The sequence below is a fragment of the Typopeltis vanoorti genome, chromosome 21, assembly GCF_054136105.1.
Source record: "Typopeltis vanoorti isolate ZY-2024b chromosome 21, IOZ_Tvanoo_1.0, whole genome shotgun sequence".
Classification (NCBI taxonomy): Eukaryota; Metazoa; Arthropoda; class Arachnida; order Uropygi; family Thelyphonidae; genus Typopeltis; species Typopeltis vanoorti.
Genome location: NC_143569.1, coordinates 22,697,354 through 22,721,084, shown reverse-complemented (window position 1 = coordinate 22,721,084; position 23,731 = coordinate 22,697,354). Strand labels below are relative to the sequence as shown.

At 37.8% G+C, this 23,731-nt stretch overlaps 1 protein-coding gene across 1 annotated transcript in view; it reads right to left on the bottom strand.

The window, feature by feature from the left end:
* Positions 1-3,169: 3,169 nt before the first annotated feature.
* LOC150094671 (exosome complex component MTR3-like) overlaps positions 3,170-23,731 on the bottom strand; it is a 177,495-nt gene continuing 156,933 nt past the window's right edge. Inside the window, exons 9-10 of the mRNA XM_090411435.1 lie at positions 12,185-12,298; positions 3,170-3,372 (exon numbers count right to left, since the gene is read on the bottom strand). Of these exons, the coding sequence (XP_090267561.1) occupies positions 3,238-3,372; positions 12,185-12,298 (249 nt within the window). The 3' untranslated portion in view covers positions 3,170-3,237. The remainder of the gene's footprint in view (positions 3,373-12,184; positions 12,299-23,731) is intronic.

Below are 23,731 nucleotides of genomic sequence, written 5' to 3'. Positions count from 1 at the left end.
CTCTTGACAGATAGAGGTGCTAGTTGTATCTACTGTATATGTGCACAAAGCAACAGAGTCCATTCTAACAAGTGTCCTTGTGTGAAGAAGTGGTCAAAGTCAATGTTTCAGTGTGCAATGCTCTAAAGTATGTTCACAAGATTAGAACAATCCTGGATCAAGGTCCAGGTTACAAGAGGAAAAAATTGCGAGAATCGTGGCTTTGAGAAAGCCTGTGGCAAAAGCGGCCTACCATACTGAACTATCACATGATGGATCAGCGCATTTTGTGTGGGACAAGATCACCTAGATAGTGCTTGAGCAAAACTATTTCTTAAATAATATGCCCTGAAGATAGTAATAAGATCCTGGTCCATGGGTTGAAGGATGGGGTTGTATTTTGGTGAACATATTAATGGGATGATCGTAAGTTGAGGACTGAATGTATCTTCACGGCCAGGCTATATGCAGCTAGAGACAGCTGACTTCACTAAAAGTTGCATCAGTATGCCCTAATTGTGAAGATAATTCACATGCAAATTTTTGTTTTGTCATATCTGGGTTTAATAATTGTGGATGAAAACAATAATATAAGTATTTTTCATCATCATCAAATTCCTCATATGTACCTGCAGAGGAGTGTATAGGATAGTATGATAGTACCACACGAAAAAAGTTACACTATTACTAACTTCTGATCAAGAATTTTCCTCCAAATTAATCTGTTATCTGTCAAGACTCCAACATTATCAGATCTTATATTTCTGTCTTCTAAGGAAGTTTTTACTGTATCCAACCACCTATATCTTGGTCTTTCTCTGGATCTTTTTCCTGCCAATCTGGCAAAGAACACTTGTTTTGCTGATCTTTCCTCTCTCATTCTGATTATAATACTAACAAATGGCAAGTTCTCTCCTAATATCCTCATTTTTAATATGACAGGCCATTGATGCCATCTGTTTCACTTTACTAATATTTTTTGGAACTCTCATATCTGTTGTCCCGACTTTGATCAAGTATTTTATTTTTAACTCAGCTCTTAGATCCATAAGTTAAAAGTGGTTTGAACACTCTTGTATACAGTTAATTTAGTGTTTTGAATATTTCTTTCTAACTTTATTAAAATTTATTCAGCTGACTTCCTACCATACCAGTTTTACTAAGTCTGTTGTCTATTTTCCTCAATGATTCCCTGGAGGTCCTCTTAATAATAATAATAAAAATTAATTTACCATCCTCATTAAAAATTGTGCCTAAATAGCTGAAATGTTTTACTTGTTGTATAGGTTTTTCCATTAAGGATACAGTTGATGTTTTCAATGTTTCTGCCTATTTTCATTGTTTTGGGCTTTTTTATTGCTAATCTTCATAAAAACTTATTACAACAGTTATTCAATTTAATCAGAATCAGGGAATCAGAAGTATAACATATTCTGAATAAAGTAAAGAGCTAAGATTACTATAACCAGTTATAATATCAAGATTTAATACCACTTTCCTTCATAATGAGATCCATATAGATAATGAATGACAATGGAGATAATGTACACCCTTGTCACACATCTGATTTAATATTAAACTATCTTCCTGTACCTCCTTCAATTCTAACTGATGACTAACAGCTTAAATAGAGACCACGTATTATTCAATATGATGTCCCATATATTTGTAGCGTTTTGAAGAGCATTTCTCTTGGCACTTTTTTTTTTCTTATGCCTTTTCCAGAGCTACAAAACTTGAATACAAATCCTTGTTATATTCCTAAGATTTCTCAACTATTTGTCTTAAAGTGAAAATATGATCCTAACAACCTCTATTTGGCCTGAATTCAGCTTGTCCTTCACCAAGCTTCCCTTCCAAAGTTTTTCTTAGTTGTTTCTCAAGTATTACAGATGCATTAGGAAAATGCATCTGTAATTCTTACATTCAGTTTTATTTCTCTTTTTTATAGATGGGTACTATGAGAACTCTACTCCAAACATCTGAATTCAACCCTCTGACCAACCTTCTGAATTATGCAATGCAGCGACTATAAAATTTTTATAACTCTGTATTTGACCGTTTCTGTCGAATTTCATCAACTTCAGCTGCCTTTCCGCATTTCAGGATTTTGATGGCTTGTTCTACTTCAAGTATAGATATTCCTGACTGCATTCTTGTTGGGAATTTTCTACCACTGTGCTGACAATGATTACTTCATTTAGCAATCTTTCAAAGTGATTACTCCATACATCTAAAATATCTTTATCTTCAGTTTTAATGACATCTTTATCTTCTCTGATTCCTTTTACAGTACTTTTCTCCATTTCTAAGCTTTTTCAATGGTCTCTAGAATATTTGGCCACTTTTATGATATTTATTTTCTATATTCTTAGTATAATCAAATAAATGAAGGACTGCTGTCCCCCCCACCCCCCAGGTGGAAGAGAGAGCTGACAGAAGCATCATTTGCAGCAGTGTAACGTAATATGATTCGGTTTTATATCTAAATTTTGTATTTTACTTGTTTGAATGCTTATGACATAATGTAGTACAGTTAAGTTTGTTGAGTTGAGCATTTCAGAAATTGCAAGAAGACATGATACAAACTGATTCCTGTAGAAAGGCTTATACACTGGTTAAACATGATAATTAATACTTAAGGAATTGACAGCATATACTAGAAATATAAATTAAATAAACTTTAATATATACTTTCCGATATTTCGGCAACGTCACGTTGCCATCTTCATGGGAACTTAAGATAAAGACACGTGCAGGTGAGTACTATATAACAGCAAATGAGAAACGAAGCAAGGAAGCTACCGTTTTCTTAAAGTCCTGATGGTGTCCCCCCCCCCCCCCGCCCCTGGTGGGCTATATTAGGTGTTCTTGGCCTTTGTGCTGAAGTTCTTCTGATGTATGTTTCTCAAATTTGGGGCAGTCTCATGCATCCAAATTTGTTGAGGTTTGGCATGTTCCCAAGGGCTGAGGCTGATTCCCTGAATAGTCTTTCATATTTGAACTTGCTGCGATATATTGCGTGCACATGTCTTTATCTTAAGTTCCCAAGAAGATGGCAACGTGACGTTGCCGAAATATCGGAAAGTATATATTAAAGTTGATTTAATTTATATTTCTAGTGTACGCTGTCAATTCCTTAAGTATTAATTATCATGATAAAAACTGAATAACAAAGGATTACAAGTAATCAAGAATTTTTAACTTAATTTATTATTTTTTCTATATATATATATATATATATATACACACTGTAAATTATGAAGCTGATGGAATATTAACATTGATACTTTCATCATTTGTTTCTTTTAATTTTTCTTTTAGTGATTTTGTCAAATATCTTTTCACATCTGGATATAGTTCACGGCAGGCTTCCATTAGTGATTTTATTCCCTAGAAAACAGAAATGTAGAAACCATTATTGAAACATTAATGTTGAATTAAAATTTTTCAGCTGTGACTAACTGTAAAGTTTACAAAGTTTGAAACCATACTTGCTACTACATCAATGTGTTCAACATTGGGCTGTCTTGTGCTGTGTGTCAAAATCTGAAATGCAATGCTATCTTATTTCAAATCACAAAAACAACCAACAAAAAACATTTACTTTTGAAAATTTTCATTACCTTAAAGTATATATGATTGCCTAGTGATATTCTAATTTTATGATTATATCTTCCCATGTTATGTACAAAAATAACAATAAAAACAAATCTTTAAAATCAGTAGCTTCCTCTTTACAACCATAACTCATTTAACTAAACAGTATTGAGGTTGTAATACATGTACTAGCATTATGAAAATACATGACAACATATTTTCTAGAAATGAATGTTTTTTTTTTAAAAAAAATCAATAAAAAGTTGCTTTGAGGTAATGTGAGGGAAATGTGAACTCCTTAGGAAGAAAGATATACACATGTTTATAACTATCAGTTCATGCAACTTGCAATTTAATATTTGCAGCAAATGCAATGCTAAACTTAAAAAATACAGATTTTGATCTTATCTACTCACAGTCATCAAGACAATCACACAATCAAAACAAATAGTTCTGTGAATAAAACGCACAACTAATCATATAATCTTATATTTTATTTACGAAAGAAAATTCATATTCTTGTAATAAGACATGTCACATATTTCTGTATCAAACAGAATTACACATATTAGCAGGTTTGAATTGCAGTCTTTGCATAAAGCATCACCATTTCTCAGTTCCACGTTTTTTGCTGTAGGTGATATTCAAAAGGGGAGAGGGAGGAGCAGAGAGAATATATATATATATATATATATATAGGATTAATATGGCTCTTCTTGGATATCTTGGAAATAGCTGCTGCAAATTAAAGTCCTTCCTTGATTTTCTATTCTTTTCTTTCAAACAATAGAAACAAATGAGATCACCAGAAATTCATAGAATAAATTTCTCTTATGAATTATTTTGAAATAGGTTTTCAGGGCATTATACTATATTTTGAGCAACAAAAAACTACTGCTTCATTTTATTTGTGTCTATGAAGAATAGCGCGCGTGTGTGTGTGTGTGTGTGTGTGTGTGTGTGTGTGTGTGTGTGTGTGTGTGTGTGTGTGTGTGTGTGTGTGTGTGAGATTCCCTATTCAGTTTCATCTATTCAGCTAGTTTACATTATAAGTAGCTTCCTATCAACTGTCCTCCAAATTATGTCAGGATACAAATACTTTCAGATCTGATATTTTGTTCTTCTAAGGCACTTCTGAACTGCATCAATTTACCAAGATCTTGTCTTCTTGTGGATTTTTTCCTTCTATCAAACACCTGAGATCGACTATGCTCACATATTCCTGAATGCTAACAATGTTAATTGTTAGTATTCATTAACTTAGAATCCTATTATTCCTTCTTAATATCTTTATTTTTCATATTAACAAGGATCATGTTAAAGTGAAAATCTAATAATGGCCTCCACTTGGCTAGAAAAGTGGTTAGCATGGAAAAGAGGTTAGAGAAAACTGTTCTTCTCAAAGTTTCTCTACTACAGTTTTCTCTAACCTCTTTTCCATGCTAACTACTCTGCAAACAAGACCGAGTGGTTAGCGTATCTGCTCTCCAGCCAAAAGGCTGCAGGTTCGAATCCCGCCATGGGCAAATGTCTGTAAAGATACTAGTGGATGGTAGATCGTGTTGGTGTAGATAATGATGGTAGATGCAGTTTGCTGTAGTTGGCAGATTGACGAGTGGTGGAGATGGAGAGCTGCAGAGTAGGTGCCCTCCCTCGATGAGTCCTTGGGCTCCTTGGAGATGTCAGGCCAGTCTGGTTGACCTAGTGGTTAGAGAATCTGCTCTCCAGCCAAAATGCCAAGGTTTCGAATCCCGCAATGGGAATCGATGATTGTGATTGTCTGTGAAAATACTAGTGGTGGTGACGGTCGGTGGTAGATGGCACTGTTGTAGATGATGAAGGTAGTTGCAGATGGTGGAGACAGTTGGTAAGTTGTAGAGTAAGTGCCCTCCATCGATGAGTCCTTGGACTCACTGGAGGTGTTACGCAGTAATAATAATAATATAAAAATAGTCTTGAATTGCATTATACATTCCCATAGTATCTATATTTCAAAGTCAGAAGGTAATGTTTGTTTAAAAAAATTTTTACAACCAGCAAAGCACAAGGGATACTTAAGGTTCAAAGTGGTATAACTGAGAAGAGACCTCCACATAGCCTTTAAAGGAAAGTGGAGAACCGACCAGGGTTTCTGAACTAATGTCCAATCCTCACCTTCTTGTGGTGCACCCTGTTGAGTATCTACCTGGATACTGAATGAATGAGGATGGGCTGACAATTAGAGATTTAGCTGACCAAATTGTATTCTTATTGGCTTAAACCAAAATACAAAATGACAAAATTTCATGCTGGCTGGGGCGTAGCCTGGTTAAACAAGGTCTGTTTTCGCCAGGAAATCTGGGCAAACAGCGAAAAGTCAGCTACTGGAACAAATCTGAAAACATACCCCAACTCAACATAACCAGACTTCAAGATCGTTACTATTAACATAAGAAGCCTGAATGGCAAAGAAATAGAGCTAGCTGAGGAATTAGATAAGTACCAGAACGACATAATAGGGGTGACTGAAACAAAAAAGACAAAAACTGGTGAGATCTTTCTGAGCAATAAATACAAAATGTTACATTCACGCAACGACAATCAAGGAAAAGAAGGAGTAGCCATAGTAATCAACACTAAATACGAGGCTAATCTTCTTGAATGGCAAGCAGTCTCAAGTAGAGTGATGTGGGCAAATATCAGAATGGGGAACTGGACAATGAGACTTATTTGTGCCTATAGTCCCACCGAAGGTTCTACTAAGGTAGAAGTGGAGTAATTTTTTGAGGCTTTGGAGAAAGCAACTGACACAATGAAAAAGCAAAAGTTAGTCCTTGTTTGGGATCTAAATAGCAGCGTAGGAAATGATTGTCAGACATACAAAAATATTTTGGGAAAATTTGGAGAAAAGAGCAAAGCTAATAATAATGGCAAATATATGTTGGATTTCTGCTCAGGACATGGACTGGTTATTACTAACACCATGTTCCAACATAAAAATGTGCACAAATTCACATGGAGAGAAGAGGCAAGGAATAAGAAAAGTCTCATTGACTTTGTTATTGTTGATAATGATGTTTTCTGCCTGGTGCAGGACACCAGAGTGTACAGAGGATTTGAAATTGGAAGTGATCACTATTTAGTCTTGGGCAGGATAAAATTGAATTTCATATTGAAAAGAATAACATGTAAGAAAGTTTTAAAGCAAATAAAAGTTGAGCAGCTCTCAGATGTGAACTGTAGACTAAAATACACAAAGATTATTGAAGAAAAAATGAAAGAGTTTGAGAACAGGAACCAAACCTTGGAGATTCACTGGCAAGCCTTGAAGAAAACCCTGATTTATTCAGCTAGTGAGGCATGTGGTGCAGTTGTCTGTAAGGATAGAAAAATCAGAACTCCATGGTGGACATAGGAAGTTAAAGAGGTAGTGAAAGAAAAGAAGACCACACATCAAAAGTTCCTGGCAAATAAGTCAGCTTGTGCTCTTAGAGAATACAGAGACAAATGTAAGAAAGCTAAACACTCTGTAAAACTAGCTAAACAAAAAGTCATGGGAGGACTATGGTAAGAACATAGAAAACAAATATTAAGAAAGTGGCAAGATATTCTGGAAGTTGTTGAAGAAGCTCAGAATTGAAGGAAAGAGTGCTGTAAAAAGAATTTACAGCACTCTTTAAAGATGAAAAAGGTGACATAAAAACAGTTGAAAAAAGATATCCTTGAAGTATGGAGCAATTACTTTGAAAAATTGCTAAATAAAACAAGCAGTGATGACAGCACAGTGGTAAAAAACACTGAGCAGGCATGCAGTCAGGAATACATATCCATACTTCAAGTAGAAAAAGCCATCAAAAGCCTAAAATGTGGATGGGCAGCAGGAGTAGATGATATTCGACCAGAAATGGAAGTATAAAAGTCTTACAGTGGCTGCACTGCATAGTTCAGAAGGCCTGGACAAAGGGACAAATTCCAGATGATTGGAGTAGAGCTCAACTGAATGTGAGAATTACAGAGGTATTTCATTACTAAGTGTTCCTGGTAAGATATATGCAAGTATACTTGAGAAGCAGTTGAGAAGGATTGTGGAAGACAAGCTTGGTGAAAAACAAGCTGGACTCAGGCAAAACAGAGGCTGTCAGGATCAGATTTTCACTTTATGACAGATAGTTGAGAAATCATGGGAATATAACAAAGATCTATATTTAAATTTTCTAGATCTGGAAAAGGCATATGACAAGGTGCCAAGAGAGAAGCTATTCAAAATGCTACAGTTATATGGTGTCAATGGGACATTATACCAAGCAATACTTAGTCTTTATTTGAGTTGTAAGTCAGCAGTTAGAAATGAAGGAAGTACAAGAAGGTGGTTTAATGTTAAATCAGGTGTCAGACAAGTATGTACATTAACCCGTCTCCTTTTCATTATCTATATGGATCACATTATAAAGGAAAGCGGTATTAAACCTGATATCAAAATTGGAGGAATTATCTCAGCTCATTGCTTTATGAAGATGATGTTATACTTCTAAATAAATCCTCTACAAGTCTGCAGGAATCCTGACTAAATTGAATAACTGTTGTAGTAAATATGGTATGAAGATAAGCATTAAAAAGACAAATACAATGAAAATAGGTAGAAACATTGAAAATATTAACAGCATTGTGAATGGAGAACAAGTAAAACATTTCAGCTACTTAGGCACGATTTTTAGTGAAGATTTTTGGTAAATTAAATATCGAAGTAGGCAACAGAATCAACAAAGCTGGTATGGTAGGCAGTCAACTGAATAAATTTATATGGAATAATAGAGAAATTAGCCAAAACACTAAATTTGCTGTATTCAAGCCAGTTTTAACTTATGGATCTGAGAGCTGGATCAGAAGTAAAACACTTGACCAAAGACTAGAGACTGCAGATATGATAGTCCTGAGAAAGACTAGGGACATGAACAGATGGCATCAATGACAATATCATATTAAAAACAAGGATATTAAGAAAGAACTTCACATTATACAGTCCTTATGGAGGCAGTTGAATGTAAGAATGAATATAATATGCCTGAGCAAATAAGGACAACAAATCTGAGTGGGATAGTTAATATAAGGCATCAAGGTAGGGTTGGGGCTAATGGGGGTCTTAAATTCATGTACACTAATACTAGGAGTATTAGGAACAAGAAGGAAGAGTTTTTGGCCATGGTTGGCACTTCCAGACCACAGGTTATTGGTATTAGTGAAACATGGCTGACTGTAGATGATATAACTAGTGGGATTGAATGTGATGGGTATAGTGTGTTCAGGAATGACAGAGAGAATAAAATGGGGGAAGGAGTATTGTTGATGATAGCTGATGAGCTCCAGCCAAGGAGAATAGAAGTTGAATTGCAGGATAGAGAAAAGAGCACATTTGAGGCCATTTGGTGTGAGATTGTGGCTAGCAGAACTAAATATACAATTGGGTGCTGCTATAGACCAGGTGATGGAAAAGATGGTGGTGACAGTATGCACAAGCAAATAGAAGAAATGGGTGGAAGGAGGGTGATTATTATGGGAGATTTCAACTATGGTCGCTTTGATTGGAGTGAGGAGAGGACACACGGGAGGAAGGAAATGGATTTTATGCGGTTATTAAGGGATATCTATCTGCGACAGCATGTAATGGAAAATACTAGGGGTCAGAGAGTGCTTGACCTAGTAATTACATCTGAGGATTTGGCTGTAACAAATATGACCACATTGCCACCAATAGGTGAGAGTGATCATAGGGTCTTAACTTGGGAGGTGGCTAAAGGTGTAGAATTTTCAATTAAGACAGGGTACAGGTGGAATTATCGGGCTGGAAAGTATGACAAGCTTAGGAGTTTGATTGGTTCAGTGCCATGGCATGTACAACTGCAAGGATTAGAAGTTGATAGTGCATGGGAGGTAGTTAAGAAGTGCTTGCATGAAGCAATGGCTGACTGTATACCTAGAGTCCGAATAATAAATCAAGTAGGGGTTAAATGGATGAATAACACCATTAAGCTTGAGTTGCAAAAAAAGAAACAACTATGGAGGGAATTTAAGGAGAAAGGTGACCGGCAGGCACATGAACGGTATAAAGCGCAGGCCAGAAGGGTGACGAGTGTGGTAAGAAAAGCAAAAAAAAAGGATTACGAAAGAACATTGGCCATGCAGGCTAAAGAGAATCCTAAACAGTTTTTTAGATATGTAGCAAGTAAAAGGAAAAATGTACATGGCAGATTGATTTTAAAGAATGGCGATGGTAGGGAGGTAACTGAATCAGTTGAGATAGTTGAGTTACTGAGGGAGCACTTTGCAAAAGTATATCATCCAGGTGGTGACATTGCAGAAACGAATAAACCAGCAGATTATACAGGAATTGTGGTTAATGAAGTGGAGGTGAGTAGTCTATTGCATAACCTCAATATATCTGTGGGATTGGATGGTATACCAGCTCGTGTTGTACGAGAAGCAGCTAAAGAATTATCAGTACCCTTGACCATTTTGTTTAATTTGAGTCTCGGGTCTGGGTTAGTCCCGAGCGGGTGGAAAGAGGGAAAAATAGTTCCACTGCATAAAAGTGGTTCCAAGACTGCTGTTGTAAATTACCGACCGATTAGCATATCAGGAATCATTGTCAAGGTCTTAGAGAAATTAGTCAAGAAAAGAATACAGGATTGGATAGATGAAAATGGGATATTGTATGGGGGACAACATGGTTTTGTGAAGGGAAAATCATGCCTCAGTAACTTGCTCACGTTTTATAACACAGTGACGGCTGAACTGGATAGGGGTAATGGGTTTACAGTGATACTGCTGGACCTTGCCAAGGCCTTTGATAGGATACCACATGGAACCCTAATCAGTAAACTGGAGCAGATGGGTATAGATATAGGGTTGGTGAGATGGATAAGAGGGTGGTTGAAGGAGAGATATTAACAAAGAGTGGTTTATTCAGGAGTGGAGTCTAAAAGATGTCTTGTGACTAGTGGAGTGCCACAGGGCTCTGTTCTTGGACCACTGCTTTTCAATTTGTTCATCAATGATATTGGAAAGGATCTGAGAGGAAGTGTTCACTTGTTTGCTGATGATGCAAAGTTGGGTAGAGCAATTGTGAGTGCACAAGATGTCAAAATTTTACAGGATTTGGATAGTTTGGAGAAATGGGCTAGGAAAAATGGATGTCAATTTAATGTGGCAAAGTGTAAGGTTATGCACTTTGGGGTGAAAAGAGTAGCAGCAGTATATCGCATTGGTGGAATCATACTCCAGGAGATTGATGAGGCCAGGGATTTGGGAGTGTTGGTGGATAGGGAGTTGAAGTTTAGGGGACACATTGCAAAAGTAACTAAAACAGCTCACCAAATCACTTGGCTTCTGAAAAATACTTTAACATGCAGAGACGAACAAGTTGTTGTTCCTCTGTATCGAGCCTTGATAAGACTCCATCTGGACTTCTGTGCCCAGCTATGGGCACCAGGGTTTCTTCGTGATGGGGAGGAAGTGGAGAGGGTCCAGAGACGAGTGAACAAGATGATAGCAGGTCTGTGGAATGAACCTTATGAGAATAGGTTGAAGATTTGTGGGTTGCAGAAATTGGACGATAGGCGAAGGATGGGTGATATGATTGAGACATTCAAATTACTGAAGGGTTTTTATAAGATTAATCCAGAAGATATTTTTGAAAATATGACTGGTGGTGGGAGGACTAGGGGCCATGCATGGAAGCTGGGCAAGAGCATGGTTGACAAGGGTGTTAGAGCTAGGTTCTTTACTTGGAGAGTGGTAAATGAGTGGAATAAGCTTCCAGAGTCTGTTGTGGGTGCTACGACCGTGAATGAGTTCAAGGCAAGGTATGATAGATACTGTGTGAATGTTGAATAGTTGTTCTTGACATGATGTTAGGGCCTCCCTCGATGAGTCTGTCGACTCCTTGGAGTTTCCCGGAACAATAATAATAATAATAATTGTCAGCATCCAGAAATGCATTATCAGAGCTAATCTCAGGTGGTATGGTCATTTAAACAGAATGGGAGAGGAAAGATTAGCAAAACAAGTGTTCTCTGCCAGGTTAGCAGGAAAAAGACCAAGATATAGGTGGATTGTTACAGTAAAAAGTGCCTTAGAAGATAGAAATATAAGATCTGATAAGGTTGGAGTCTTGACAGGTAACAGACTGATTTGGGGGAAAATGGTAGATAAGAAGTTAGTAATGATGTAAATTTTTCATATAATACTATCAGGAATTTGATGATGATGATGATGATGATACTTAAGTAAGGCATAATAGCACAAACATTACTAGAGATCTTTCATTTTGGTTTTCATGAACATAAACCAACCAGCTCTATCAAATGTATTTATCTGAAGTGAATTTTTAAAGCAGTCGTTAAATTAATTTTGTTTAATATCATCTCAATGTACATAAAGAATTGACATTAGTAAAGATTTTGCATAACAAATTAAGGACAAAAATGTGAATAGTACATAATAAATTATCTATATATTGGCTATTTATAAATGAAAGTGCCTTTCTAGTTTAATAAATCTGCCAATGTCAAAGAACAATATTCTGAAATTAGCTTTCATAATCTTACATTTTTCAAAATCTATCACTTACTTTTGCAATTGTTGAGGTTTGCAATTCGCCATCCTGTAGCAGTGCTGCAACCTGTTGAAGAGATGGCATCAGAGCCAAAGTCATATGCCCATGATCTTTTTCAGTGATTTCGTCCTAGATAATAAACATTTGGATAATTGATAAAGTGTTGCAGGAAAAGTAATTTGGCATTATTCCTAACTACTTATATGTCACATATAATTAGCTAGAATTCATAAAATCTTGAATAACTATCATTCAGATAATTGTAGTTAATACAAGGTTTTTTACAATGATGACTAGCAACAAGGTTTTAAATATACATGTCTACCAGAATTATGTCATGTATCAAAGTAAGAGATTCAAAGCTAACTAGAAAAGGGAAAATTCACTTTATGCATGGAGAAATGTTTTATCATGATAGTCATAAAATATAAAATTAATTCTAATCTGCTAAAATAAAATAAGAGGATAGGAGACTTAATTGAGGTTTATTAGTCATTTCTTGGAATAACTAACAGAGATCACTGAATTCTGTTCCTCTTAGTTGAACCAGGCTCTACTAGAATATTGGTGGAATTAAGCCAACAGCAACTAAGGCTATGTGAGGCAAATATGCCTGTTAATTGTAAGTGTTCTTCAGCCAGTTTGTAATGTGGGTTGACGAGCCTTGACACTTATATCAGAGCAGCTTTCAACTGAAAAGCCTTTATCAATGTTGCTCATATCCAAGACGATTTGAAAAACTAGGTCTTTCCAGATGAAGGACAGGTCACCACTGAGCTAAAGGGTGCATTTCTAATAGAGAACATTTAAAAACTTAGTGAAGAAAGAAGTGAACAAATATAGGATTTCATATTTTTTATGGTTAGGGCAGAAATTTTTTTAATAGTTTTAAGAATAAATATGCTAAATAATATAAATTGTACAGATTATGAGTATGTAATCAGATAACATATTGTTAATAACTTGGCTAGATTAAGAGAAATTGTAGAATAAGGAATTACTCTCTATTCCAGTGAAAAGGATGTGGAATGAAAAAAAGATAAAGAGAAGCAGGTCTGGTAAGATTGCAGATAAACTATAAAATATTGTTGGTCTGTCACTGCTCAAAATTTTAAAAGGTGTAGCAGAATTGGAGGAATGATGGATGTCAGCTAAGTGGAGTAAGACCCATGGAAGTACCTTCAAAAACAGAGACATCAGCTAAAGTAAGAGAGAGAGCGAGAGAGAGATTGCCCATTATTCGAACAGTCCTGATTTGAACAGCGATGTTGAAACATTTGCCATCACTAATGACCTTACACAAATTGTTCAAAAACTGACCAGAATACCAGATAACCTGAACCACTCCCCAAATTACCCTAGATATCTTCCTTACTAATGACCCCCCACCTCAAATATGCAGTGAATGTAGTGAGCCCCATGGGCAATTCTGACCACAACCTAGCTCATCTCCTCCTCCCCCATGCAACAATGCATACACAGTCACCACTCCCACACAAGAGTAGTTTGGCATTATAACAGTGCCAAATATGACAGTCTCCGAGACTACTATGCTTCATTCCCATGGTTGGACTATTGTTTCCGGTCTTCCAGTCCAAATATATGCACCAAACGTATCACCAAAGTAATCCTCATTAGCATGAAAACATACATTCCCCACACTACTCAGAACTGCCATCCCCTAACTAAACCCTGGTTTTTCAAAAGATGTGCAAAGGCTGTATAAGTGAAAAATCAGGCATATACCACAGCTTGCTCAAATCAAGAACCCCATCCTCCTTCAATACCTATACTGAAGCCCGAAACAGATGCAAGAAAGTAATCAATGCTTCTAAAACAGAATTTGAATGGGCATAAAGCAGGAAGCTTGCAGCCTGTTCAAATGGCAGCCATGCCTTTTGGTCTCTTGCCAAGGCAATTGGCCATAACTTTAGCCCTACACTATTCCCACCTCTATCATACCCATATGGCTCAATTGCAACATCACCCATAGAAAAAGCTAACTTCCTGGCTTCACACTTTGCCTCCAATGCACACGTAACTGACAATGGCAAATACCCTCCAATCATTCCAACTGCCCAACATACAATGCCCCTGTATCATTTTGCCAAAAAGATATCATAAACCTGTTGTCTAAATTAGACACAAAAAAGTCTCCTGGCGCTGATGACATTCCTCCAATTGTCCTCAAGGTCTGTGCACCAGAACTACTCCTATCCTATGCCATCTGCACTCTTTCTCTTAGTCCACTGGTATATATCCCAAAGCCTGGAAACTGGCCTATATTCAAAAACCATTCCTAAAAAGGGTGACAAATCACTGCCATCTAACTACCGCCCTATCTCACTTACTTCAGTCCTATCTAAACTGATGGAGAAAACCATCAACTCTCAACTCCTAATTAAGCTTGAAGGTACCCAGCTATTAAGCGACCATCATTACAGATTCCGTCGAAGCTGATCAACAGGAGATCTACTCGCATACATTACCCATCGCTAGACAAATGCCATGGAGAAATTCGACGAATCCCAAGTAGTTGCACTTGATAAAGCCTTTGACTGAGTCTGGATCACCCATAGAAACTGAACTGTCTCAGGATTTCTACAGATGGATTGCCAATTTCCTGTCTGGACGCACACTAAGTGTGATGGTAGACGGCTCCCTATCCTCTCACCGTCCAACTAATGCTGGGATCCCACAAGGTTCAGTTCTCTTGCCGACCCTCTTTCTTCTATATATCAATGACCTACTTCAGTTGACCTCTAATCCAATACACAGTTTTGCAGATGACAGCACATTACACTCCTCCCTTTCATTTGACAAACCCTATGCTACACAACTCGCTTCAACCCACAGAACATCAACCACCACTGCCCTTAATTCTGACCTCCAAGCCATCTTCCAATGGGGCTCAGATAACCTCATCAACTTCAATGCTAGTAAAACCCAGTTCTGTCTTATTTCCCATAAATAAGAACCATTTTCCCCCAGCATTGTTTTTGATAACACTGAAATTCACAGACAAGATGAGATTTCTCTTCTCGGAATTACCCTGACATCAAGCCTCTCCTGGCATAAACACATCACAATCACTGCATCCTCAGCTTCCAAAAAACTAGGTTTTCTCTTTTGCCCAAGAAGCTATTCACCTCTAAACAGCTGTTAACATTATACAAATCACAAATCTGCCAGATATCGAATACTGCTCTCACATTTGGAGTGGGACACCCAAAAGCTCCCTCAAAATGCTTGACTCAATACAGAGGAGAGCAATTAGACTGATAAATGACCCATCTCACGCCAACTCGCTCCCCTCACTTTCACATAGATGCTTGGTCTCTGCAATTTGTATATTCTATAAATATTTCCATGGGAAATGTTCATCTGAAACAGCATCAATAATTCCCCCACTCTGTACTAAGCCCATTGGAACATGTACAGCTGCTGCCCAACATCCTATCACAGTACACCTTGAAATCCACAGAACAAGTTTATTTTCCTCCTCCTTCATCCCTGCTATTGTGGTAATGTGGAACAGTCTTCCTTCTGATGTATTTTCCAAGGAATACAACATATAGGCTTTTAAATCAAATGTAAACAGATTCTCCTTTCCCAGTCCACCACCCATATACAGTAGTAACGTACTATAGGTTGACCAGCAAACCTCTCATATATGGGCCCCAACATAAAATAAAAAAAAAAATAAAATAAAACAAAGTATGTACTGCCTGGATGGTATGAAATTTGCTATTTAGGATATCTATTAAAATCTGTTGAATTATTTCAATTTTGGTTCTAACTGGATCATTTGTAGTAGCAAAATTAAGTAAAACAAAGTTATAAGTCCAAAACAGGTCAAATATTCAACACTGGTCTAACTTTTGATGTACTCTTTCTTCTGTTTAAGTAAAGTAATCACCATTTGCCAGCCTTTTCTGGTTATGTTTTACTCTGATAATGGCTCATGATATCTGGCGAAATGTATGCTGTAAGTGCCCTAAACAAATTATTAAATTTAGGATAATATTTGCTAAGAACTACAACAAATATCAACGGATGGTTCTCCCTGCCCACGAACATGGCATTTGTGTCAATCAGTAAATTCAAGTAATTTATTCCAACTCCTGCAGAGAAACCTATTTTAAATAATTATTTGGAATAGTGTAATATAGCAACAATAAAAAAAGTTCTTCAGCTTTATAGTGTTGTGGTCAGAAAATAATTCTTAAAATCTTTTCATAAATATTTTTATCTAGATGATAAAAATTTTCTAAATTAGTTATAACATTTTTTCTTGCTAAGTTGAACATGGCATATTTAAATATTAATGCACTGTGATATACATCTATTCACTTAACAGAATATACCTAAAAACACTACTACATTTTTTTTTTTTGGGGGGGGGGGGGGGGGGTAAAAGTTTAAAATGTAAAAGAGCACATGGTTTAAAGAACTCAGTTTTACATGAGTCATCTAATTCTTAATCAGTAGGCAAATGGCCCAGAATTACCATTCTCTACCAAACATCATCTTAGTTACTGGCTTGGTATCAGTATACTCAATATTTGTATTCTGGCACATGTCAATCACTTCACCAATGTTTATGAACATAAGCATGGCATACTCTACATTGTTCAATGACAACGATCAGATAGAAAAATTAGAACATAACAAAACAAACTGATTTATATCTTGACATGGAAAATTTATCTGAATACAATGCCTTTCTTCTCAAATTTTAATTGGTGTTCTTCAAATGTATGTTCCACACCATTCATTTCAAGAAAATTGTATACAACCAATGTATACAATTTAAAATAATTCTTTCAATGTTTCTCTCTCTCATCAACAGTATTTTACAGAAAATAATATCATGTTGGAGGTTTAATCGAGTACGGACAGCACTAAGAAAAGATTAAAAACTAATTTTAATGCTTTAAATATTTCGTCTCAGTCACTTAGACATCTTCAGGGAGTACAAATAACACTTATAACACACACAAAGATAACACAATACTTAATGAAACATGCGAGTGACTCTAAAGTTCTACATAGATGGTGCACCCTCTATAGGCATTTGTAGGCAGCCTAGGATATAAAATGGGACCTATGATGATTACAATTTCCCAAATTTTGGAAAGTTTTATGCATCCGTATTTGTTTAAATTAGGTCAATTTCTGAGAGTACCACAGATTCCAAAACTGGTCTTTCTTTCTTAAATTTACTATGGTGGTTTTCTTCCATAAAACCATGTGCGTTTTGTCCAATACATGTCTGCAAGGCCATTTTTGACCATAGTTGTGATTGCAGAAGTAAGATTTGTGTTAATCTAAAAGGATAATGGCTGATCTACCTGTCTGTCCAAAGTAAGCCAGCTTGCAAGAACAGGGTACTTTATATACTACAGGAACTGAGAGAGGGGGGGAAGTTGATCTTTGGTAGAACGGATAAGGGTAGCAAGTTTCCAGTGGGGCTTAAAAGCTGTATAGAGATTGTATGTTTTTTTTAAAGACCTCGCTATTTTTTCTGTTTTTAAACCTTTCTTGGTGCTGTCAGTACTCCATTAAACCTCCAACACGATGTCCTTCCAGCACTTAAGCCTGATGTCCTCCCAATACTTACCTATGCTCTAGTTAAATTTATCTTCTAAAATGTACGCTTTCTATATATACAAGGTGTGTTCAAACAGAGACCAAACTTTTGCTATAAAGATGAACATTTTAAGCACTGTCCCCTTCAAAGTAGTTCCCTCTACTGGCAATACGTTTCATCCATTGTAGGAATGCTTCATGGAATGCATTTACTGTAATGGCATGCAGTTCTCTTATTGCATTGAATCTCCTCTATGGTTTGGATATGATGTCCTTTCAAAGTGGTTTTAAGTTTGGGAGCAGAAAAAAGTCTGCTGGGGCTAAGTCCAGAGAATAGGGTGGATGGGGCACAACGGCTGTCTTGGGGGGGGGGGGGGGTGGGGGGGGGGGGGGGTGGGGGGGGGGGGGGGTGGGGGGGGGGGGGGGTGGGGGGGGGGGGGGGTGGGGGGGGGGGGGGGTGGGGGGGGGGGGGGGTGGGGGGGGGGGGGGGTGGGGGGGGGGGGGGGTGGGGGGGGGGGGGGGTGGGGGGGGGGGGGGGTGGGGGGGGGGGGGGGTGGGGGGGGGGGGGGGTGGGGGGGGGGGGGGGTGGGGGGGGGGGGGGGTGGGGGGGGGGGGGGGTGGGGGGGGGGGGGGGTGGGGGGGGGGGGGGGTGGGGGGGGGGGGGGGTGGGGGGGGGGGGGGGTGGGGGGGGGGGGGGGTGGGGGGGGGGGGGGGTGGGGGGGGGGGGGGGTGGGGGGGGGGGGGGGTGGGGGGGGGGGGGGGTGGGGGGGGGGGGGGGTGGGGGGGGGGGGGGGTGGGGGGGGGGGGGGGTGGGGGGGGGGGGGGGTGGGGGGGGGGGGGGGTGGGGGGGGGGGGGGGTGGATAGTTTTGTTGTAGTCTTCTGTGGTACATAAGGGGGGGGGGGGATTTCTGGGTAGCATTTAGTATTTTATCTATCTTCTGGGGATTATAGCCATTGGTTAGGAAGATGTGGTGCAGGTGAGAAAGTTCAGCACTGAGAGCAATGTCATTGGAACAGATTGCTCTAGCTCTATGGGTTAGTGTTTTTAAGATACCATATTGTTGAGCAGGGTGATGGTGTGATTGTTTGTGTAAATATCTTCCTGTATGTGTGGGTTTTCTATAAAGCGAAAATGATAAGGAACCTTCTGGAAGACGTGTGATCAGTGTATCCAGGAAGGGCAGGCAGTCATTGGCTTCTAGTTCCATTGTAAAGTGGATTTTAGGGTGGTGGCTATTTAGATGCACTAAAAATGTATTCAATGTGTCTGGACCATGTGGCCAAATAGCAAACACATCATCAACATAGCATAGTCAGAGACTAGATTTGAGAGTGGCTGTGTTGATAGCTAATCAACAAATCTTTACACAAATACTCACCCCATCACCCTCCTCAACAATATGGCATCTTAAAAACACTAACCCATAGAGCTAGAGCAATCTGTTCCAATGACATTGCTCTCACTGCTGAACTTTCTCACCTGAGCCACACCTTCCTAACCAATGGCTATAATCCTTCTCTACAAATACAACATAAAAGTGACTTTCCTGCCACCTGAAAAAATATCAAGATCTCTTCATCCTCCAAAACCTTCACATCACCCAATGAAAAAACCAGCGGTTTATAATATTCACCGTTCCTGTGGCATCTACTATGTGGGCCGGGGGGGGGAGATCGGGAGAAATCCACATGAGTGAACATCAAAAGGACGTACAAAATAAGAGAGAACATAAATCAGGATTGGGCAATTTCACACAACCTCTACCGGTGTAGATGTACTCTGGGATAGGTCAAACATGTCCTATATAGATAAGAATTGTTTCACAAGAAAATTCAAAGAGGCAGCAAATATGATTAAAATTCCTATGCAATCCAACAAAAACCAAGGTCTGATTTTAAATCAAGTTTGGTCATCATTTATTAAAAATTTACCAATTTCAGACCTCAGACAGAGTGAGCGTGAACCACAGAACGTGACAACAAATAGCATTGTCTCCAGCTAACATGCATTAATTGTATAGATCTGTTATTTGGTTTTTTAACGAACTTTTTAGATGTTCACAATATCAACAAATGAACTAATTTTCGTAATTTCTAGTAGTTTGTGCTTTAAACTTTTAGTTCTCTTTACCCCTGAAGATGTTAGTCTAACATCTTCAGGCTAACGAAACTTGTCGGGCGTTGTTTTTTAGTACTTGTTTAGTTTTAAAAACAGTTTTATTTAATAAACATGTGGTCACGAAACTGGAATAACTATAGTGAACAGTGAGACTAGTTTAAAAAAAAATTGTAGCGGACAACACAAGGAACTAAAGTCCTAATTGGGCCATCTATGTTTGAAAAAGAGAGAAACAAATACTAATCAGATTTTACAATGACTGTCTTCCAGATTTTTTGGTAAATTTATACAGCCATACTTGTTGAGGTTTGGAAATTGTTTTCAAGCTGCTGTTTACCCCCAAAACAATCTCTCTGACTTACGACTTCTGTGTAGCACTTTTGTTTCCTTCCATTTGATCTTGTGTGAAGGGGTATCCAAGGCATGGTCTGCTAGACCTGACTTGCCATAACGATAGCACCAAATGTATTTTTTATGTTCACCAAGATGGATATCAACAGTTCTTTTTGTTTGTCCATAGTAGGCCAGGTCACAAGAACAGGAAACTTCATAAACCCCTGGATATGATAAAGAAGAGCGTTTGTCCTTAGGTGAACAGATGAGAGTTGCCAAATTGACATAAGGTTTAAATACAGTGTGTAGCTGATATTTATTAAGCACTCTAGATATCTTTTCAGATGTGCCTTGAATGTATGGAATGGTAACAGTTTTTCTGTAGTCTTGTGTGATAGGCAAAGGAAGGAATGTCTGGGAACATTTAGTATTTTTTCTATCCTATGGGGATTATAGCCATTGGCTAAGAAAGTGACACAAGTAAGTGAGTTCAGTGGTAACTACATTGTCGTATCTTGTAGATAGGCTTATACCTTGGTAACACACGACTATTAAATTATTTCAGAAATTTAAAACGTATACTGGAATATTAATTAAAAGAAAGTTTAATAAATACCTCCTATATTTCGACAATGTCACATTGCCATCTTCATGGAAACATAAAACCACGACATGCACATGCAGGCACTACAAAGAGCAAATGAGGCAGAAGAGAGAAAACTAGTGTTGCTCCTAGAGTCCTAAAGGTGCCCCCTAGCGGGCTATATTGGGTTGTTTTGGCTGTTGGGCTGAAGTTCTCAAGATGCAAGCTTCCCAAATTTGGGACAGTCTCATGCATCCAAATTTGTTGAGGTTTGGAAAGATTTTTAGAGCTGAGACTGATTCTATGAAAAATCTTTCATATTTAAATTTGCTGTGGTGTAATAACGTGGCTTTCTTCTAGCGTATTTTGTGGTGCGTATCCAGCGCGTGGTCTGCAAGCCCAGAGTTTCTGTATTGGTGAAACTGGATGTAGTCTCTGTGTTCTGATATCCTGACATTTGCTGTCCTGCCTGTTTAGCCAAAGTAGGACAGTTTACATGTCGTTCATTTTTTAACGGTATATATTAGAACACAGAAAAATAAGTAAATAATTAATTTATTAACTTATTGCTGATATTTCGCTGATGTTATAACCAGCATCTTCAGAGCACAAAAACACAGTTTGTCACAATATGCGAGACTATAACAACATGGTGTAATCAACAGACTAGTTAAACAAAATTGTATCGGCAACACAAAAACTAGAGTCCTGATTTTGGCACCCTCCATCTGAAAAAAAAAAAAAAAAAAAAAAAAAAAAAAAAAAAAAAAAAAAAAATTACTTATTTTTCTGTGTTCTAATATATACCGTTAAAAAATAAACAACATATACGACGAACGCATAAGTCTGTTCCCACATTTTAAGGACAGTTTACAGCTTATAAGGGACCTGGTATGCTCCAGGTAGGTTTAGGGGTAGTGGCTGGTCTTTGGTGGAGCGGATAACGGATGCCAATTTCTTACACGGTTTGTAACAAGAAGTCAGGTTATATATTTTTTTAAGATTTTGGTTAACTTTTCAGAGGAACCCCAGATATAGGGACTGGTGTGGATTTAGTGTAATCTCTGTTATGAAGGGGGAGAGTTCTTGTTGTTAACTGGTTTTAATATTTCTGGGGGGGTTGTAGCCATTGGCTAAGAAAGTGTTAAGGATGTGGTTTAGTTCAATGGTTACGGCATTGTCATCTGAACAGATTCATTTTGCCCTGTTATATAGTGTTTTTATAATCCCATATTGTTGTGGAGGGGAGGGAATGGTGGGATTGCTGGTGAATGTATCTGCCTGTATGGGTAGGTTTTCTGTACACAGAAAAAGCCAAGAATCCATCAGGCTGGTGAATGATTAGAGTGCCTAAGAAGAGGAGACTGTTGTTTTCTTCTGGACACAATGAACCATCAGGAAGCCATGTGAAATATGTATGAAGAGAAGACAGTCATTAACTTCCCATTCATTGTGAAGTGGATTTTAGGGTGTTGGCGGTTTAAATGCACTAAAAATGTATCCAATGTGTTTGGAAGAGGAAGCTAATGACTGTCTTCCTTTCCTAGATACACTAACCACATGACTACCTGATGGTTCATCTTCTTCTTCTGTTTATAGAAACGCTACACATACAGGGAGATATTTGCACAAACATTCATATTACCAACCAGCTCAACAGTATGGTATCCTAAAAATACTAATTTTTGCTCACCAGTGGAAAAGAAGATGCATAAACCTATTACATTAAAGACTAAGATTAAAATGTGTAAATTTAGAGATGATTTAGTAATAATCATCATCATCAAATTCCTGCCATGTACCCTCAAGGGATGTACAGGATATGATAGTACTACATGAAAAATTTACATCACTACTAACTTCCTATCTACAATTTTCCTCCAAATCAGTCTGTTACTTGTCAAGACTCCAACATTATCAGATCTTATATTTCTATCGTCTAAGGCACTTTGAACCGTATCAATCCACCTATATCTTGGTCTTCCTCTAGGTCGTTTTCCTGCCAACCTGGCAGAGAACACTTGTTTTGCTAATCTTTCCTCGCCCATTCTGTTTATGTGACCATACTACCTGAGATTAGCTGTGCTAATACGTTCCTGGATGCTGACAACATCAAGTTCTATCCAAATAATCCTCGTTTTTAATATGATATTATCATTGATGCCATCTGTTCACGCCTCTAATCTTTCTCAGGACTCTCATATCTGCGGTTTGGGCAAATGTTTTACTTCTGACCCAGCTCTCAAACCCATAAGTTAAAACTGGTTTGAACACTGTCTTGTATACAGCTAATTTAGTGTTCCAGCTGAGCTTTGTTGATTCTGTTGTCTATTTCTATATTTAATTTACCATCATCACTAAAAACCGTGCCTGAGTAGCTGAAATGTTTTATTTGTTCCACAGGTTCTCCATTCACAACACAGTTGACATTTTCAATGATTCTGCCTATTTTCATTGTCATTGTCTTTTTATTGCTGACTGACCTTCATACCATATCTATAACAACAGTTATTCAATTTAGTCAGTGAATCTTGCAGACTTGTAGCGGATTTATTTAGAAATATAACATCATCCTCATAAAGCAAAGCGTAGACATTAACATCTCCAATTTTGATATCATGTGTAATACCACTTTCCTTCATAATGTGATTCATATAGATAATGAATAACAGAGGGGATAATGTACATCTTTGTCTCACACCAGATTTAACATTAAACCATCTTCCTTTACTTTTTTCAATTCTAACTGCTGACTTACAACTGAAATAAAAACTAAGTATTGCTTGATATAATGCCCCACTGATACCATATAACTGTAGCGTATTGAATAGCTTCTCTCTCTCTTGGCACCTTATCATATGTCTTTTCCAAGTTGACAAAACTTAAATACAGATCTTTGTTATATTCCCATGATTTCTCCACTATTTGTCGTAA